This window comes from Chiloscyllium punctatum, chromosome 1 (genome assembly GCF_047496795.1).
Source record: "Chiloscyllium punctatum isolate Juve2018m chromosome 1, sChiPun1.3, whole genome shotgun sequence".
Classification (NCBI taxonomy): domain Eukaryota; kingdom Metazoa; phylum Chordata; class Chondrichthyes; order Orectolobiformes; family Hemiscylliidae; genus Chiloscyllium; species Chiloscyllium punctatum.
Genome location: NC_092739.1, coordinates 143,836,582 through 143,854,894, shown reverse-complemented (window position 1 = coordinate 143,854,894; position 18,313 = coordinate 143,836,582). Strand labels below are relative to the sequence as shown.

Genomic DNA, 18,313 nt, shown 5'->3' with positions numbered 1-18,313 from the left:
ATCATTTGCCTGGATCTGTCTATTATTATTGTAACATCTTAACTTCTGAAGCTGACACCTTCTCTGTAAGAGGTGGCCAATCTGATTTTCAGAGGTAATTCTTCTCTACATTAATTCATGCCTGGGATGAAGAGCTTATTTTATAAAGAAAGGGTGAGCAGTTTTTTTTAGATTAGATTACTTACAGTATGGAAACAGGCCCTTCGGCCCAACAAGTCTATGCCGAAGCGCAACCCACCCAGACCCATTCCCCTACATTTACCCCTATACCTAACACTACAGGCAATTTAGCATGGCCAATTCACCTGACCTGCACATTTTTGGATTGTGGGAGGAAACCGGAGCACCCGGAGGAAACCCATGCAGACACAGGGAGAATGTGCAAACTTCACATAGAGAGTCATCTGAGGCTGGATCATTACAGATTGGAATTTGGAAAAATGAGATGTGATCTACTTGAAACATTTAACATCTTCAGAGTACTTAACAGGGTGCATTCTGACAACCTACTTCCTGTTGTTGGAAAAACTAGAAATAAGGAGCACAGTTTTAGGATGAAAGGTCTTGCTCTTCAGATGAAGATGAGAGATTTTCTGTCTATTGTTAGTCTGTGGTATTCTCTTCTCCAGAAAAGAGTCTTGGCTGGGTCACTACCTTGAATTAATTCAGAGGTAGATTTTTCATAAACAAGGGTGTTAAGGGTTACAGGGAGCAAAGAAGCATAATCTTACGAAACACACAAAAATAGAAATTACTGAAGAAATCAGTAGGTCTGGCAGCATCTATAGAGAAAAAACAAAGTTAATGTTTTGAGCACAGTGATCCTTCCAAAGAATCTCCAACACCATAGTTTTTTTTAGATTAGATTCCCTACAGTGTGGAAACAGGCCCTTCGACCCAACAAATCCACACCAATCTTCCGAAGACCAACCCACCCAGACCCATTCTCCCACCCAACCTTTCTTTTACCCCTGACTAATGCACCTAACACTACAGTTAATTTAGCATGGCCAATTCACCTGGCCTGCACATCTTTGGAATGTGGGAGGAAACCGGAGCACCCGGAGGAAACCCACGCAGACACGGGGAGAACGTGCAAACTCCACGCAGTCAGTCGCCTGAGGCGGGAATTGAACCCGGGTCTCAGGCGCTGTGAGGCAGCAGTGGTGTTGATGGTAGTCATTATGTGGAGGTGGCAGTGTTGGACTGGGGTGGACAAAGTCAGAAGTCTCACAACACCAGGTGATAGTCCAGCAAGTTTATTTGAAATCAACAAGCTTTTGGAGCGCTGTTCTTTCATCAGGTGGAGTCTTGTAACTTTTGACTTTGTCCGTCCTACTCCAACACTGGCACCTCTGCATCATGGCTCAAAGAAGGCATAGTTTGTTTTTATAAGCCTACCTGGTTAAAATACCGTTGACAGTTTCCTTTCCCAGCATTCAGTCTAGCTACTTTTCAAGGACAGAATTTAGAGTTGGGTCATTCTCCTCCGTAATTAGGATTGAAGCTATTTCTAAAGCGTTTTTTATCTGTGGAAGTGGTTGAGAGTAAATTCCTGTGGTGGGTTGGATACCATTTTGTGAGAGAGTTTTGAGGATGGTGGTGAATGTGGTGTTATTAGGTTTAATTGTATGTCCTGCCAGATATGTACCTCTTATAAACTATGGTATTTGCCCCAAAGGAAAATCAGGCATAAGGACTTTGACCAGTTTGAGCACCATCTAAACATAATCAAGCATTTTATTTTTATTTATTTACTCATGGGGCATGAATGTTGCTGGCTAGGCTAACGTTAATTGCCCTCCCCTAGTTGCCCTTGAAAAAGTGATGGTGAACTATCTTTTTTTACAAAGTGCAGGCCATGTAGTCTAAGTAGGAACACATGCCTTTCGATGCCTTACTATAGTGGGTCAAGTTGAGGGAGTAAAAGCTGTTTGACTACTCAACTACAAGTCAGCCGTTGATGAGGAAAGTGGTAGGATTGTATTTCTCTTAACTTTGCAGACTTTTTTTAAGTCCTCACCTCATTTTTCAATGCTTCAAGACAGCAGTTCCCATTTTGCCTTTGTTACCTGACGGTATCCTGTATTTTGCTCTCTAAATCTATTGTCACTAAAGATGATGTAATTTTGGTGTAGAGTGCCAAATTCTACATGGGGCAAAAAAAAGATGTTGCTTCAATCCTTCATTCCTCCCATGATGTGATAACATCAAACTTTCTGTTTTATAAATGATTTGTGTCAAAATGTATAATAGCTTTGCAACAATGTTGTAGTGAACATGCACAAGAAAGTGATGTGAGAAACATTATCCTATTTATGGTGAAAACACAAATAGGGACATGTTATCTTTATATCTGTAAAATCTAACAACTGAAGAGATTTGTAAGCGTTTTGAGTATGTTCCGGGGACAAAACAGCTTTTGTTATAGCTCTACAATTTCATGTTCTTAGAAGTATTGAAATTACAAACTATGCCTCTAACATTTCTGAACTTTTGGAAAATGTAAATATTTTTCTGTCCATGTAAGAGCAGAAGCAGGCCATTCAGTGCATTGAGACCACTCTGCAATTCATCATTGTGACTGAACATCTACTATGAGGCATTTTCCTGCACTCTTGATGCCTTATCTAGAAATATGTGGATCTCTTTCTTGACACTTGAGCATGTTCCAAAGCCCTCCAGGATAGACAAATCATTACCCTCAAGTGACGAATTTCTTCATCTCTGTGCCCAACAGTTTTCTATTATTCTGAGCCTGTCCCCTGATTTTTGGATTACCCAGCCAGGGAAACATACTTTCTGCAATCACCTTGCATATCCGTTTAAAAAATTTGTAACTTTGAATGAGATCACCTCATTTGTTGAAATTCCAGATAAGAGAGCCCAGTTATCTGTTCTCTTTCTGGGTTTTTTTCTTTGTCCTTTCTTTCTGTTACCATTCCCTGTGTTCAAGAATGAGTCAAACTATTTTAACACTTGCAATATGAAGCTTCAGAATTTTATTACTAAAATTCAGATTTGTTACTTTGCGACTTATTTCTTTAATTGTGAAATTGTAAAGTTTCATTTTGTATACATTTCAGGTTTTACACAAAATTGAGGTAAAAGATTCCTTCCAGGTTCAAGGCACGCTGGAGAAGTTCAGAATTTACCGAATAACATTTCATTTCCTGGCTTATAATCTGTACCAACAAGAGAAATGTTTGACACCAGATGACTTATTGCACTACATGGAAACAAGGTAATGGGGTAGAGAAGTCTTAAAGATTTCAGCACAGGAGGCATGCTGCCTCATGCTAACAAAAGCAGCACATAAAGCAGGCCTTTCAGCCCACCGAGATGCCAATATGAGCTATTCTCATATTTGGTCTGTATGGATTCATTTCCCTGCCTGTTAATGTGTCTGTCTAAGTGCTTATAAAAGTTGCTACCAAATCTACTTCTGCAACTTCTATTACTTTATTTGGCAATGTGTTCCAGACACCTACTGCCCTCTATGTAAAAATAAAACTTGTCTCACATGTCTCCTTTAAACTTTCTAGTTACTTAAACCCAATTTAAACCTATGGCCCCAAGTAGGCTGTTCATCCCCTCTTGAGCCAGTCCATCTATTCTGCTAAATGTCATTGGAAGTGAGAATGTATTTACGTTTCTCATTCTCGGCAATAAGATCTCACCAACCTAGAACAATTGAATTTAGTAATGTTCAAAATGTTCCGCTGGATTTCACAGGTTGCAGAAATTACCTTTGATAGACTGAATAGAATGTACCTACGTTTTAGCCATTCGTACATCTACAGCATCACTTGCTATTAAGGAAATTCAAGACTTGAGTCCTTGCTATCAGGGTTACAGAAGAATTAACCCCTGTACAAATGCCTCTTACCTGTGTGGTTCCCCGGTGCTAAATGTCGAGAAGGTCTGCACAGCTTTTTTTGAGATCCTTACTTTACTTTTGATTGTTTTGTAACACAAGTGAAGAAAAATTATTGCGTGTTCTCCCCAGACGTACATTGATTACCACTAGGTGCTCTGGTTTCCTCCCACAGTCCAGAGATATGCAGGTTAGGTGGATTGGCCATGATAAATTGTCCCTTAGTATCCAGGGATGAGTTGGCTTGGTGAGCTAGCCATGATAAATATAGTGTTACGGGGATAAGGTAAGGTGCTGCATCTGAACGGGATGCTGTTCAGAGGGTCAGTGCAGACTTGGTGGGTTAAATGGCCTCTAACTGCATTGTAGGGACTCTACAATTCTATATTTTTGTGTGTTTTGTCCATGGGTCTACACTTATTCGAAAGCTCATTCCATACATGTACCACTCTCTGTGTGAAAAGGTTGCCCCGTAAGTCTCTTTTATATCTTTCCCCTCTCACCCTAAACCTATGCTCTCTAGTTCTTGACTTCCCAATCCCAGGAAAAAGACTTTGCCTATTTACTCTATCCGTGCCCCTCATAATTTTGTAAACCTCTATAAGGTCACCCCTCAGCTTCCGACGCTCCAGGGAAAACAGCCCCAGCCTGTTCAGCCTCTCCCTATAGCTCAAATCCTCCAACCCTGGCCACATCCTTATAAATCTTTTCTGAGCCCTTTCAAGTTTCACAACATCTTTCCGATAGGACGGAGACCAGAATTGCATGCAGTATTCCAACAGTGGCCAAACCAATGTCCTGTATAGCCGCAACATGACTTCCAACTCCTGTACTCAATACTCTGACCAATAAAGGAAAGCCTTCTTCACTATCCTATCTACCTGCGACTCCACTTTCAAGGAACTATGAACCTGCACTCCAAGGCCTCTTTGTCCAGCAACACTCCTTAGGACCTTTATAGGCCAAGATGGCAGATAACATCAAAATATGTGAGGAAGGCAAATAGAGGATGACATGAGTTTGCAGAAGGATATAGACAGGTTAAATGGGTGAAAATATGACAGATTGTAATGTGAGAATATGTGAGGTTTTGCCATTTGGCAGAAAGAATAACAGAGACAAATATTATTTAAGTGGATACAGAGAGAGACTGGAGAAAATTGCAATACAAAGTGATTTGGGAGTCTTTGTGTGTGAAAAGCTAGCATCCAAGTTCAGCTACTAATAGGGAAGGCAACTGGTTAGATTGGCCTTTGTTGCAAAGGGAATGAAGTATAGAAATAGGGAATTCTTGTTAAGGCTATGGTATGGAAGGCACTGGTCAGACCACACTTAGAATGCGATGTTCCCTATAATGATTTTTGCTGCTGTGTGGACCACTGAGCACAAAATGGTTGAAATAGATACTTTTAATCAGTGAGAGAATCGAGAATTATGGGGATAAGACAATAAAATTGAGTTAAGGATAATCAGATCAGCTATGATCTTATTGAAAGGTGGAATGGACCAGTGTTGTAAATGGCCTACTTCTGCTTATAAGTCAGTGAAGTTATGTAAATCATATGGATTGTGCTATAGCTATTAAGGGATCACATACAAAATCGGTGGTTCTTAACTGTGGTGTTCTTAATTGTGCAAAAATGCAATGCATATGGTGCAATCCACATTTGTACTTAAACCCAAGATCCTAATACAATATTTTGAATGTGCCTTTTTAGTGGTTGCAAACTTATTTTGCTAGTCATCTCAAATCTGACTTCAAGGTTCAGAATAAAACAACCACAGGTGACTATCAAACAGTCATGTCTGCATGTTTGTGATTTTTGTTTTGGAGCTGGTTATAATTAGTTTCACAGTGTTTGCTTCTCTGCCATTGCTACATAGGCATTTTATTTGCTCCATAAACTCCAGATTTCAAGTAGCCTCTATTTGGACACATTTGGAGAATAACACATGGATCATTGGGTTAAATTGTCTAAATATGCCTGTTATATTCTGCAGAATAATAAGGAAACAATGTTGTCTATATCATATTGGCCATAGTCATTATATGACTGAGGTACATTTTAAGATGGTCAGACTGCAGACCTTGCCTACTGAAGATTTCTATTGTTCTCATCTTGTGACAGGTTCTTCCAACTGCTGCTTGATGGCATCAAAAAGAAAAGTGCCAAGCTGGGTTCATTTAAAGCTGTCAATGTCCGGAAAGCCACACAGAAGGATCTTGATCAGGACTCTGGAGAGAGTGATGGGAAGCAGGTAAGATTAGAACTCTTACCCTGGGTCATTGTGTGCTCATTTACTTATTACATATTTTTCAAAAGCCGTAAACTCATATCATGTACATAATATATTTAGGAGCTAAATGTCTTGCTTGATTGATTTTAAAATGTTGGAGCTTTAATTTATAAACCTTAATTTTATTTTCAGTGTATTGCTGCACTCACCTCATCCAGTGAGGCGGCCATATAGGTAAAAGTCAGAATAGGAAAGTTGCAGTCACTATGATGGAGTTGTACTGCTGGCTTCCCAATAGCCAGCAGTAGATAGAAGAAGAGATCTATCAGCAGATGATAGAAATATGTAAAATAACAACAGGTTTGTTGTAATGGGTGGTTTAAGTTTCTGCAATATTGACTGGGAGTCCCTTAGTGCCAAGGGCCTAGATGGAGTAGAATTTGTTACGTGCAGCCAGAAGATTCTTGAAAAATATGCAGGTAGTCCAACAAGGGAAACAGTGGCATTGGACATTATATTGAGGAATGGGCCTGGCCAGGTTATCAAAGTTTGAGTTGAGAGCACTTTGAGGATAGTGATCAGTTTCGAGATGGTTATGGATAAGGATAAGAAGTGCTCAGGTGGCAGTGCTAAATTGCGGGGTAGGTTAACAAAGAGCAAAGAACAGTGCAGCACAGGAACAGGCTCTTAGGCCATCCAAGCCTGCATTGCCACATTTTTCCCTTCCATGCTAAAACTGTCTTCACTTACAGGAACCGTATCCCTCTGTTCCCTTCATATTCATGCATTCGTCCAGGTACTTCTTGAATGCTGTTGTTGTGTCTACTTCCACCACCATCTCTGGCAGTATGTTCCAGGCACCCACTACCCTTTGCGTGGAAAAATCTGCTTCACACATCTCTTTTAAACTCCTCTCTGCACCTTCAATCTGTGTCCCCTAGTAATTGATCCCTCCATCCTGGGGGAAAAAGCCTCATACTTTCCACTCTATCTATGCCATTCACAATCTTATAAATTTTTATCAGGTCGCTCCTCAACCTCATACGTTCCAGTGAAAACAAACCCAGTCTATCCTGCTTTTCTTCATAGCTAAACTACCCTATACCAGGCAACATCCTGGTAAACCTTTTCTGTACTCTCTACAAAGCATCCACATCCTTCTGGTCGTGTGGTGACCAGAACTGTACGCAATATTCTAAGTGTGGCCTAACTAAAGTTTTATAAAGCTTCAGCATAACTTGTCTATCCTTATCCTTAATGCCCTTTCCAATGAAGGCAAGCACCTTATCTATCTGTGCTGCCACCTTCAGTGACCTGTGGACCTGTACACCCAGATCCCTCTGCATATCAATACTCCTTAGGGTTCTGCCATTCTCTGTATAATTTCCAAATGTACATGACCTTTCAAAATGCATCACCCCACATTTATTCTGATTAAACTCCATCTGCCAATTTACTGCCTATGCCTCTAACTATATCCTGCTGTATCCTCTGACAATGCTCCTTAGTAACTGCAACTCCACCAATCTTTATATCGTCCGCAAATTTACTGATTAGATTAGATTAGATTAGATTAGATTACTTACAGTGTGGAAACAGGCCTTTCGGCCCAACAAGTCCACACCGCCCCGTCGAAGCGTAACCCACCCATACCCCTACATCTACATTTACATTTACCCCTTACCTAACACTATGGGCAATTTAGCATGGCCAATTCACCTGGCCTGCACATCTTTGGAATGTGGGAGGAAACCGGAGCACCCGGAGGAAACCCACGCCGACACGGGGAGAACGTGCAAACTCCACACGGGAATTGAACCCGGGTCTCAGGCGCTGTGAGGCAGCAGTGCTAACCACTGTGCCACCGTGCCGCCCACTACCAACTACGTTTTCCTCCAAATAATTTATTTCTATCATGAACAGCAGTGGTCCCAGCATTGATCCCTGTGGAACACCACTAGTCCCAACCTTCCATTCTGAAAGGCATCTTTCCACCGCTACCCTCTATCTCCTATGTCTAATCCAGTTCTGTATCTATCTAGCCAGCTCACCCGATACCATGTGACTTCGCCTTTCGTACCAGTCTGCCATGAGGGACTTTGTCAAAGGCTTTACTGGATTCCATTTGGACATCATCAGCCGCTTTTCCTTCATCAATCATCTTTGTCACCTCCTCAAAAAAACTTGATCAAGTTAATGAGGCACAATGTCCCCTGCACAAAACCATGTTGTCTATCACTAATATGTCCATTTACGTCTAAATGTGTATAGATCTTGTCCTTGGGAATCTTTTCCAATAATTTCCCTACTATCGGCATGAGACTCTCAGGCCTGTAATTTCCAGGATTATCCCTGCTACCCTCCTTCAACAATGGGACAGCATTGGCTATTCTCCAATATCTGGGACTTCACCTGTGGACAAGAGGCTACAAAGATGTCTGTCAGATTTGTATATGCAGATACTTTCTACTTTGCTCAAAAAGCACACAATCTGCAAGTAGTCAATCCATATGAAATTTTTCCAATTCCTGCTTTGGATGTAGAACCAGTCTGACTCAAAGTCGAGACTGTAATCTCACACCTTTAATGCATTGTCTGAGCTTGAGATGTCACCTTTTTTTAATAAAACCTTCAACTATCATGACTAACATTTGCATATTAATGAATCAAAACCTGCATCCCCATCCTAAGTGATTAAAGACTTAACAGCAATCTAGGTTTGTTCAATACATCGCATCAGTTGTATGACACTTTGACCTTTTACTATAAATTGTGTCCTATGATCCTCCCCAACTAGCTACCTGATGAAGGAGCAGCATTCCAAAAGCTTGTACTTCAAAATAAACCTGTTGGACTATAACTTGGTGTTGTGTGATTTTTAACTTTGGTTAATACAACAATATTAGGCAGGAATTGGAGAAGTTAGATTGAGAGCAGCTGTTTGACGTAAATCTATATCTGATATGTGGGGATCTTTTAGAGGCCAGTTGATTGGAGTTAAGGATCAGCATGTTCCTGTGAGGATGATAGAGAAGATGGCAAGAATCTGGAACCCTGGATGAGAAGAAATATAGATAGTTTAGTCACAAAGAGAAAGGAAGTCACAAAGAGAAAGTAAGGTTTAGGAAGCTGAAAAGCAGAAAAGGCCCTTGAGTAGAGAGGAAGCCGGAAATAAATTGAGGCGGCACGGTGGCACAGTGGTTAGCACTGCTGCCTCACAGCGCCAGAGACATGGGTTCAATTCCCGCTTCAGGCAACTGTCTGTGTGGAGTTTGCACATTCTCCCCGTGTCAGCGTGGGTTTCCTCCGGGTGCTCCGGTTTCCTCTCACAGTCCAAAGATGTGCAGGTCAGGTGAATTGGCCATGCTAAATTGCCCGTAGTGTAAGGTAAGGGGTAGATGTAGGGGTATGGGTGGGTTGCGCTTCGGCGGGGCGGTGTGGACTTGTTGGGCCGAAAGGCCTGTTTCCACACTGTAAGTAATCTAATCTAATCTAATCAAATTAAACATTTGGAGTATTGCACGTAATTCTCGTCAGCACACTGAGAAGGATACAGAGGCTTTGGAGAGGGTTCAAAAAAGGTTCACCTGGATGTTGGTTTGGCATGTGTTAGCTATAAAGAGAGTTTGGACAAACTTGGATTATTTTTGTTAGAGTGTTGGAGGCTGAGAAGAGACCTGGTCGAAGTAAACAAACTTATGAGAGGCATCGATAGTCGGAGTCTTTTTCCCAGGGAGAAGATATCAAATACTAGGGGCCATAAGTTTAAGGTGAGGGGGAAAGTTTAAAGATGTGTGTGGCAAGTCATTTACACACAGGGTGATAGGTGCCTAAAACATGCTGCCAAGGGAGGCAATCGAAGCATATATGATAGCAACGTTTGTGAGGCATTTAGACAGGCACATGAACAAGCAGGGAATAGTGGGCATAAAAGTTGGCACAGACAAGGACCTGCTCTTGTGCTGTATTGTTCTATGTTTTAAACTCTTAACAAAAAATCGTGTAATAGAACATAGAACATAGAACAATACAGCACAGAACAGGCCCTTCGGCCCACGATGTTGTGCCGAACTTCTATCCTAGATTAAGCACCCATCCATGTACCTATCCAAATGCCGCTTAAAGGTCGCCAATGAATCTGACTCTACCACTCCCTCGGGCAGCGCATTCCATGCCCCCACCACTCTCTGGGTAAAGAACCCACCCCTGACATCTCCCCTATACCTTCCACCCTTCACCTTAAATTTATGTCCCCTTGTAACACTCTGTTGTACCCGGGGAAAAAGTTTCTGACTGTCTACTCTATCTATTCCTCTGATCATCTTATAAACCTCTATCAAGTCACCCCTCATCCTTCGCCGTTCCAACGAGAAAAGGCCGAGAACTCTCAACCTATCCTCGTACGACCTACTCTCCATTCCAGGCAACATCCTGGTAAATCTTCTCTGCACCCTCTCCAAAGCTTCCACATCTTTCCTAAAGTGAGGCGACCAGAACTGCACACAGTACTCCAAATGTGGCCTAACCAAAGTCCTGTACAGCTGCAACATCACCTCACGACTCTTGAATTCAATCCCTCTGCTAATGAACGATAATACTCCATAGGCCTTCTTACAAACTCTATCCACCTGAGTGGCAACCTTCAAAGATCTATGTACATAGACCCCAAGATCCCTCTGTTCCTCCACCTGACCCTACCATTAACCCTGTATTCCGCATTCTTATTTGTTCTTCCAAAATGGACAACCTCACACTTGGCAGGGTTGAACTCCATCTGCCACTCCTCAGCCCAGCTCTGCATCATATCTAAAGTTAAAATCTAGAGTTAAAATTATTTTCATTTTATTTAATTCCATTGCCACGTGCTTTCTAACTTAAAAAGCACCAATGTTTCAGAATGGAAGAGGAAAAATCATACCTGTCTTAAATAAAAACAAATGCAGGAGAAAGTCACCAGGTCTGTCAAGAGAGAAGCAGAGTTAATGTTTCAAGTCTGATATCAAGCCCTAGTCTTAATCCTAACTCTATTTCTTTCTTCAAAGTCTAATTTGCCAGTTCACTTCAGCTAGCTCAGCTTTCATGTCCACATCATTGCCCTTGTTGAAGTTTAAAATGCTAGTCTTAGACCCAATGTGCTCCCTTTCAAATTGAATGTAAAATGTAAGGTCAACTCTAACTATTGTATATATGTCATCTTTGTTTAACACTGCTACCTTTCTATCTTTGCCTCCCTTCCTATTCTTCTTGAAAGTCATGTATCTCTCAATATTCAGGACAAAATCCTGGTTATCTTGCAGCTCCATCTCTGTAATGGCTATCAAATCATAGCAATCATTCGAAAGTAAACAAAATAACTATGTATATTCAGATATAGAGCCTTTATTTTTGCTTTTTATTATCTTTGTAACATGGTTAGTGCATTCTTATTGTATTGCATCTCTTGGGGAAATAATTCTGTCAGAAATTTCAGTTGGAGATTGTCATTGATATCTGCCTTTTGTTTTGACATCATTAACTTCATTTTTTTTAAAGGTAGAAGATGACCATGACCTTCAAGGCGAAGCTGAGACTCCAATCATTGATGCAGAAGCAGAAGAAGGCGATGCAGACGCAACAGAAGCTAAAAGGCGTGAAAAACAGGAGGAGGAGGTATAACAGGACAAGTTGTACCTTAATTATGAGGAGAGTGACTATTAGCATTGAGCTGAATGGACTCCTTTAACATGCCTCTCTTGTGATTTAACTATCATATCATGTTAAACTGTTACTGTACTCCAATGTTTATTTGCAGTCCTTGAGGTCACTATTTTACAATTCAGTCTGAGCATAATTATTGTGCTGTGTAAAGATAATTAGGTCAGGTTGGTTTTCATTTCATGGAATTGAGGGTTTTGTGAACTAAATTGTTTTCAACATTCCTGTTAAAGTTCTGTCACTTTTCTCCACCTGCTGCAAACTGCATTTTAAAAAAAAGTATTTTTCAAGGGATTGTTGGCTAGCTCAGAATCTATTGCACATTCCTCATTGCCTTAAAGAAGATAATGGTATGATACCTTCTTGAACTACTGCCGAACATATGTTGCAGATTTTGACCTAGTGACAGTGATGGAAAGATGATGTATGACTGGAAGGGGTTGAGGAAGACAGTGTCTTAATGACTTGCTATGGTGCATTTTGATGATGGTATTCACTTGCTACCACTGTCATTTGATGGTGATGGGATTGAATTTTGAAGGTGGTGGATAAGACTCCAATTAAGTGGGCAACCCTGTCCTGGATAGTTCAAGCTGCTTTATTGTTGTTGAAGATGCACTCATCCAGGAAAGTAGGAAGTATTTGTCAAATTCCTGAATTGTGCCTTGGTGGAAAGACATTGGGGGAGAAAAAATGAGTTACCTGCTTTAGAGTTTCTACCCTCTAACCAGCTCTTCTCATCACACTTTTTGCATAGTTTATAGTCAATGGTAAATCCCCATGATGTTGCTAATAGGTGATTTAGTGATAGTAATGCCATTGAATCTCAAGGAGTTGTGGTTAGATTTGCTCTTGCTGGAGATATTGATTGCCTGGAACATGTGTGGTGAAATGTTACTTGTTACTCAAGCCTAGGTATTGTCCCAGTCTTTCTGCATATGGACAAGGACTGCTTACGTTATCTGAGGATTTGCGAATGGTGCTGAACCTTGTGCATTCATTAGCAACTTTCCCCACTTCTGATGTTATGATGGTGAGGTCATTGATGAAGCAGGTGAAAACAGTTGGATCTAGAACACCAGCCTGAGGAACTCTTGCAGAGATATCTTGGGGCTGAGGTGATTCACCTTCTATATGTGCAGTTGTCTTCCTTTGTGCCAGGCATTATTTCAAACAGTGGAGAGTTTTCTCCCTGTTTCCCATTGTCTTCAGTTTTGTTTGGGCCTCTTGATGCCACTTCTGATGAAGTACTGCCTCAGTGTCAAGGCTAGTCCTTTACATCTCAGTAAAAGCAATCCTATGTTCAGGGTTAACCTTGGAAAGTCTGTTGTTTTCGATATTTCTTAGAGTTTTTTATTTTTGGGCTAGAATTTGATGTTCCACTCTTTGGGCAGTGTCTCAATCAGGCAACATAGATCCTGTCTGCAGACTGGAGAGCAAGGTTTGCCTCTTGGATACTTAACTAGACAGAGCTCCAAGAGTGGAAGCTCTTCCTGCCAAGAGATGCTGACCAAACGGAGATGGTGGATATGCTAAATTGCAGCTCCAGCCATTAAGACACCCAGCCGAGGTCTAGCATCATTGGTGGATCCCATGCCACAGGCAATAGATGGCCAGAATGGAGTTGTGGGGTGAGGCTCATTAGCCATTGGTGTATTCACATGAGCAGGATTTCAATCAGTACCCTGCTGCCGCCATGCTGGATTCCCTGATCAGGGCCTGAATGCGTTTGAATGAAAGACCACCACCCACCCCAGTCTGGGACCCTGTAAGGAACCCCAATTTCCTGAATCGGCTTTACAGATCTAGTTTTCATCAGCCTAGGAATTCCTAGTGCAAATTAAGTTGACCACATATGTTTTGAGTCAATAATATTCCTCCAGTCTGGGTATTCACTTTTAAAAGTAAGATCAAATTTGATCTGAACCTAAACTTCAATAAGGGTTGGAAAAAATTTGAATGAAAAGGTAAGGGGAGAGTTATAAGCCTGAGTCACTCCTGCCATGTATAGCTCAGTAATGCAGATAGGTGATGAATACTCCCACTGCTTCATATGTACGAACTGATGATTTATTTATTTTCCTGTTTATGGGTGTATTTTAGATTGATTATGACAGCGAAGGAGAAGAGGCTGGAGATAATGCAGATGAACCAGAAGAGAAAGAAGATGATGATTTTCCATCCAGTGAGCAAAATGAAGTCACAGACCAAAACCTTTTGGAATGTCCTTATAATTTCACCAAGGTCACCAAAGAAAAGAGGAGAAGAAAGCAAGCTATCACAGAGACCATGGATGAGCTGAGAGTGAATGCAGTTTTGAATTTACATTCTGCTATTAAAGATTATAAATATGATGTAGCTGACAGTCTTTGGTGTGAGGTAAGATGTGAAGCTCCTACATGAATACCTGAGGGACATGGATAGAGTCGATATCCAAGGTCATTTTTCCAGGGTGGGGGAGTCCAAAACTAGAGGGTATTTGTCTAAGATGAGAGGGGAAAGGTTTAAAAGGGAACAAAGGGGCAACATTTTCAGGCAGAGGGTGTTGTGTGTATGGAATGAGCTGCGAGAGGAAATGGTGCAGGTGAGTACAATTACAACATTTTAAAAGGTATCTGGATCATACATGAATAGGAAGGGTTTGAAGTGATATGGGCCAAATGCTGGCGAATGGGACTAGATTAATTTAGGATGTCTGGTCAGCATGGACGAGTTGGATCACAGGGTCTGTTTCTTGCTGTACCTATCTCTGGCTCTATAGAAAATGCAAGAATTCTACTTTGTTTTAATAAAAAGTAAATTTAATTCAAAGACTCTTTTTTTGTTTGTAGTCAGTCTTCAGTCAGTAGTGACTACGGTTGTAAGCGATTGTGGGTGGGAGAAGGTGATGAAATCAAGATTAGTAGACTGGAAATTATTTTAACAATGACCACTATGTACTGTTGTTATCACTGGTTTGGCATCTGCAATGGCACTGTATTTGTGCAGTAAAGCAACAATAAGTTGTATTCATGGTGTGTACAGTAAAATAAAACATTTTAAATCACTTCAAAATCGATTCTGACACCAAGTCACGTAAGGAATTTTTAAAGTAGATAGCCAAAACCTTGATCAGAAAAACTTAATTTAAGATACATCTTCCAGGAAGAAAGAGGAGTGGTAGTATAGAGATATAGGAAGGGTATTCCAGAGCCTACAAAAGTGGATGGACTAACATCTGGAATGCTCAAGACACCAGATAGGGGAGCCACTGGTATCTTAAAGGCTTTTGGACTGCAGGAGATTGAGATAAGAAGGATGAAGTCTATGGAGGGATTTGAAAGGATGGAAATATTAATATCAAGACTTTACCTGACTGGTAACCAGTGGAGGTCAGTGGCCACAGGTAATAGTGGAACACACCATTAGGTTATGGGCAGTAGAGTTTTGGATGACTTCATGCTTATGGAGGGTAATAGTTGGAAGGCCAGTAGGACTATACTGGAACAGTCAAGTCTAGAAATAATGAGCATTTCAGGAGCAGAGTCAGGCGATATTAAAAAGGTGGAAAAAGGCCATCTTGGTAATGGTATGTCGAATTCAATTTCAGCCAGTGAGGTCATAGAATTCACAGGTAGAGAATGGAGTTTGTGGTGGGAGCTAAACACAGTAATTTGGTCTTCCCAATACTTACTTGGAGGAGCTTACTGCTCATCCAATACGAGATATGAAAATAAGTTCTGGGATTTACATATTAATAAACCGAAACCTGAAACCCATTCTAAAATATGAAAGACTTAGCAATAATCGAGTTTGTTTAATGTATCATGTTACTTGCATGACACTGTAATCTTTTGCTATAAATTCTGTGTCTTATGGTCCTACTCCACAGCCACCTGAAGAAGGATCGGTGCTGTGAAAGCTAGTGCTTCCAAATAAACGTATTGGACTATAACATGGTGTTGTGATTTTTAACCAGATCAATTTAGGGTATCTGGTTGGCATGGACAAATTGGACCAAAAGGTCTGTTTCCATGCTGTACAACTCTATGATTCTATCTCCATTATCCAATGCCTATATATTAAAGCTACAATCACATTTCAGTTTGCAAACCCATGTATCACTATTGACTGTGATTTTTATAAGTTGTGTTTGAATTTTGTTGGGTTGGAGTTATAGAAATTGTTCTCAACTCATTGGTGGAAAGCTCTACCAAGATCCATTGATGTCCATGTCTTGGGGAAACATGAGTGGGAACATGGCTGTGATCTGTGAGGCTTCATGCAACCAAATGCCCTATAAAAGGGAAAGCTTTATTAAACATATTAATGCAATATCCATTGATTGAATTTAAATTTAGTTTGAAATTGAATTCTAATAATAAGCAGGAAGAAAATGAATTTTTTTTTGTTTTTAATGTGTGTGAACAGATACTTTTGGATTAGTAAGTGATTTGTGTCAATGTCAGCTCTGAATTAGTAATTAAAGATGTTCTTATTTTGTTGAAATGTCCAATTAAATACATTCCAGTGATGAAGTATTTGTCCTGCAGGTTAACCTGAAGCTTCCCATTATGAAAGTGCACTTTGACCTGGCTTCACTAGTGATGTCGATAGCACAAAATGCAGTTGTCTATGAAACTAGAGGAATCACTCGTTGTCTTTTAAATGAAACAACCAACAGAAGAGGAGAGAAGGAATCGGTTTTGAACACAGAGGGAGTAAATTTCACTGAAATGTTCAAATATGGTGATGTAAGTACAAGGTTTTGGCTGGCACTATTGTAACTTGAAAATGGAACAGGTAAAACTGGTTTAGGTTGGAGCTGTGTTTAAACTTAAAAATTGTTAGTGAGTATTACACAACAATAACCTCCCTTCCTCCTTCAGCCCTGCTTGAAATCTGCTAGTACCTCTGGCTCCCAATTTAAGCTTGTAACTCTGTTTTGCTATACACTCTCAGCTAGAATAATGAACCCGCCTAGTTCAATTTCAGGCAGATAGCAAGGCCTAGAGTTAGCTTTGAAAATGTGTTGCTGGAAAAGCGCAGCAGGTCACCCAGCATCCCGGAGCAGGAGAATCGACGTTTCGGGCATGAGTCCTTCTTCAGGAATGCCCGAAACGTTGATTCTCCTGCTCCTTGGATGCTGCCTGACCTGCTGCGCTTTTCCAGCAACACAGTTTCAGCTCTGATCTCCAGCATCTGCAGTCCTCACCTTTGTCCTCGAGTTAGCTTTGCAAGAAACCTATATTAGAGCAGGCTATTTCAACCATTATGTTTACATTTGAATGGTATTTCAGTTCTTGGTGGTGGTGCTAAACTGAGGTCTTCAAATTGGTTTGATTTTGTCATTTTTAGTATAAACAGTGTTAATACTAGACTAAAACAAAACACTGAAATACAAACCAGAAAAATGTTCGTTTGGTAATATTTATCATGGATTTACTGAAAAGTCACATTTTTTTTCAAGCTATTTGTCTTGCACTCATTATGATGTCTTACAAGAATACAAATTCAAGGGGAAGACAATGTGCAAGCTGCTTGAATGGAGATTGCTGATTGGTTGGCAAGTGTACTCTGCAGTGTCATTGCCATAAAGAATGCACCCACAAATGCTATTGATAATTAACAACCAGGCTTCATTAAATTTAATCCAGGCAGGTTAACCCTTAATGAGGGCATTGCTCTGAGAAATAAAATGAACAGCTATCACCTATTTTGCTAGTTGAAATGTGTTTCTTTCTTCAAAGAGCTCTCTGTAATCAAATATTTGGTTTTCAATGTTTGCAAGTGCCCCACTTTGTGAGCCCAACTAATTGTGGATACACTTTTACCAATCAGCTTTCACCTGTCAACCAATCAACTCTTTAATGCAGTTTAAAGTTGGTTTTCCTTTTAAATTTATATTCTTCAAGAAGAAAAGCTTCAATAAAATGTGTTTTTTCATAGTAAACTTGCAAAAACTCTTTAGGAAAGCAATCGACTTCTGCCCGTTCCTAATGAAAACCCACATTTTTAAAAGAAATAAGAACTAGGAGCAGAAGCAGGCAATTCAGCCCTTCAAATCTGCTCACCATTTAACGTGATCGTGGCTCATTACCTTAAGACCATTCGATGTAGGATCAGAATTAGGCCATTTTTTGTCCATTGAGTCTGCTCCACCATTCAATTATGACTGATGGGTTTCTCACCCCATTGTTTTTCCTTCTCCCCACAACCTTTAATCACCTTACTAATCAAGAACCTATCCACCTCTGTCTTAAATATGTTCAGTGGCTTGGCCCCCACAGCCTTCTGTGGCAATGAGTTCCACAAATTCACCACCCTCTGGCTGAAGAAATACCTTCTTATCTCAGTTCTAAAAGATTGTCCCTTCATTTTGAGGATGTTGCCTTGGATCCTAGTTTCTCTGACTCCCAGAAACACCTTCTCCAAGTCCATTCTACTCGAGCCTCATCTCTGCCTCAACTCCACTTCCCCAACTTTGACCCATTCCTTATTTTTTAAAAATCTGTCAATCTCCTC

At 40.6% G+C, this 18,313-nt stretch overlaps 1 protein-coding gene across 1 annotated transcript in view; it reads left to right on the top strand.

The window, feature by feature from the left end:
* The window catches only part of polr1a (RNA polymerase I subunit A), a 142,766-nt gene that overhangs the window by 95,964 nt on the left and 28,489 nt on the right, over positions 1-18,313 (top strand). Inside the window, exons 27-31 of the mRNA XM_072576247.1 lie at positions 3,087-3,244; positions 6,007-6,136; positions 11,648-11,764; positions 13,913-14,188; positions 16,342-16,542. Of these exons, the coding sequence (XP_072432348.1) occupies positions 3,087-3,244; positions 6,007-6,136; positions 11,648-11,764; positions 13,913-14,188; positions 16,342-16,542 (882 nt within the window). The remainder of the gene's footprint in view (positions 1-3,086; positions 3,245-6,006; positions 6,137-11,647; positions 11,765-13,912; positions 14,189-16,341; positions 16,543-18,313) is intronic.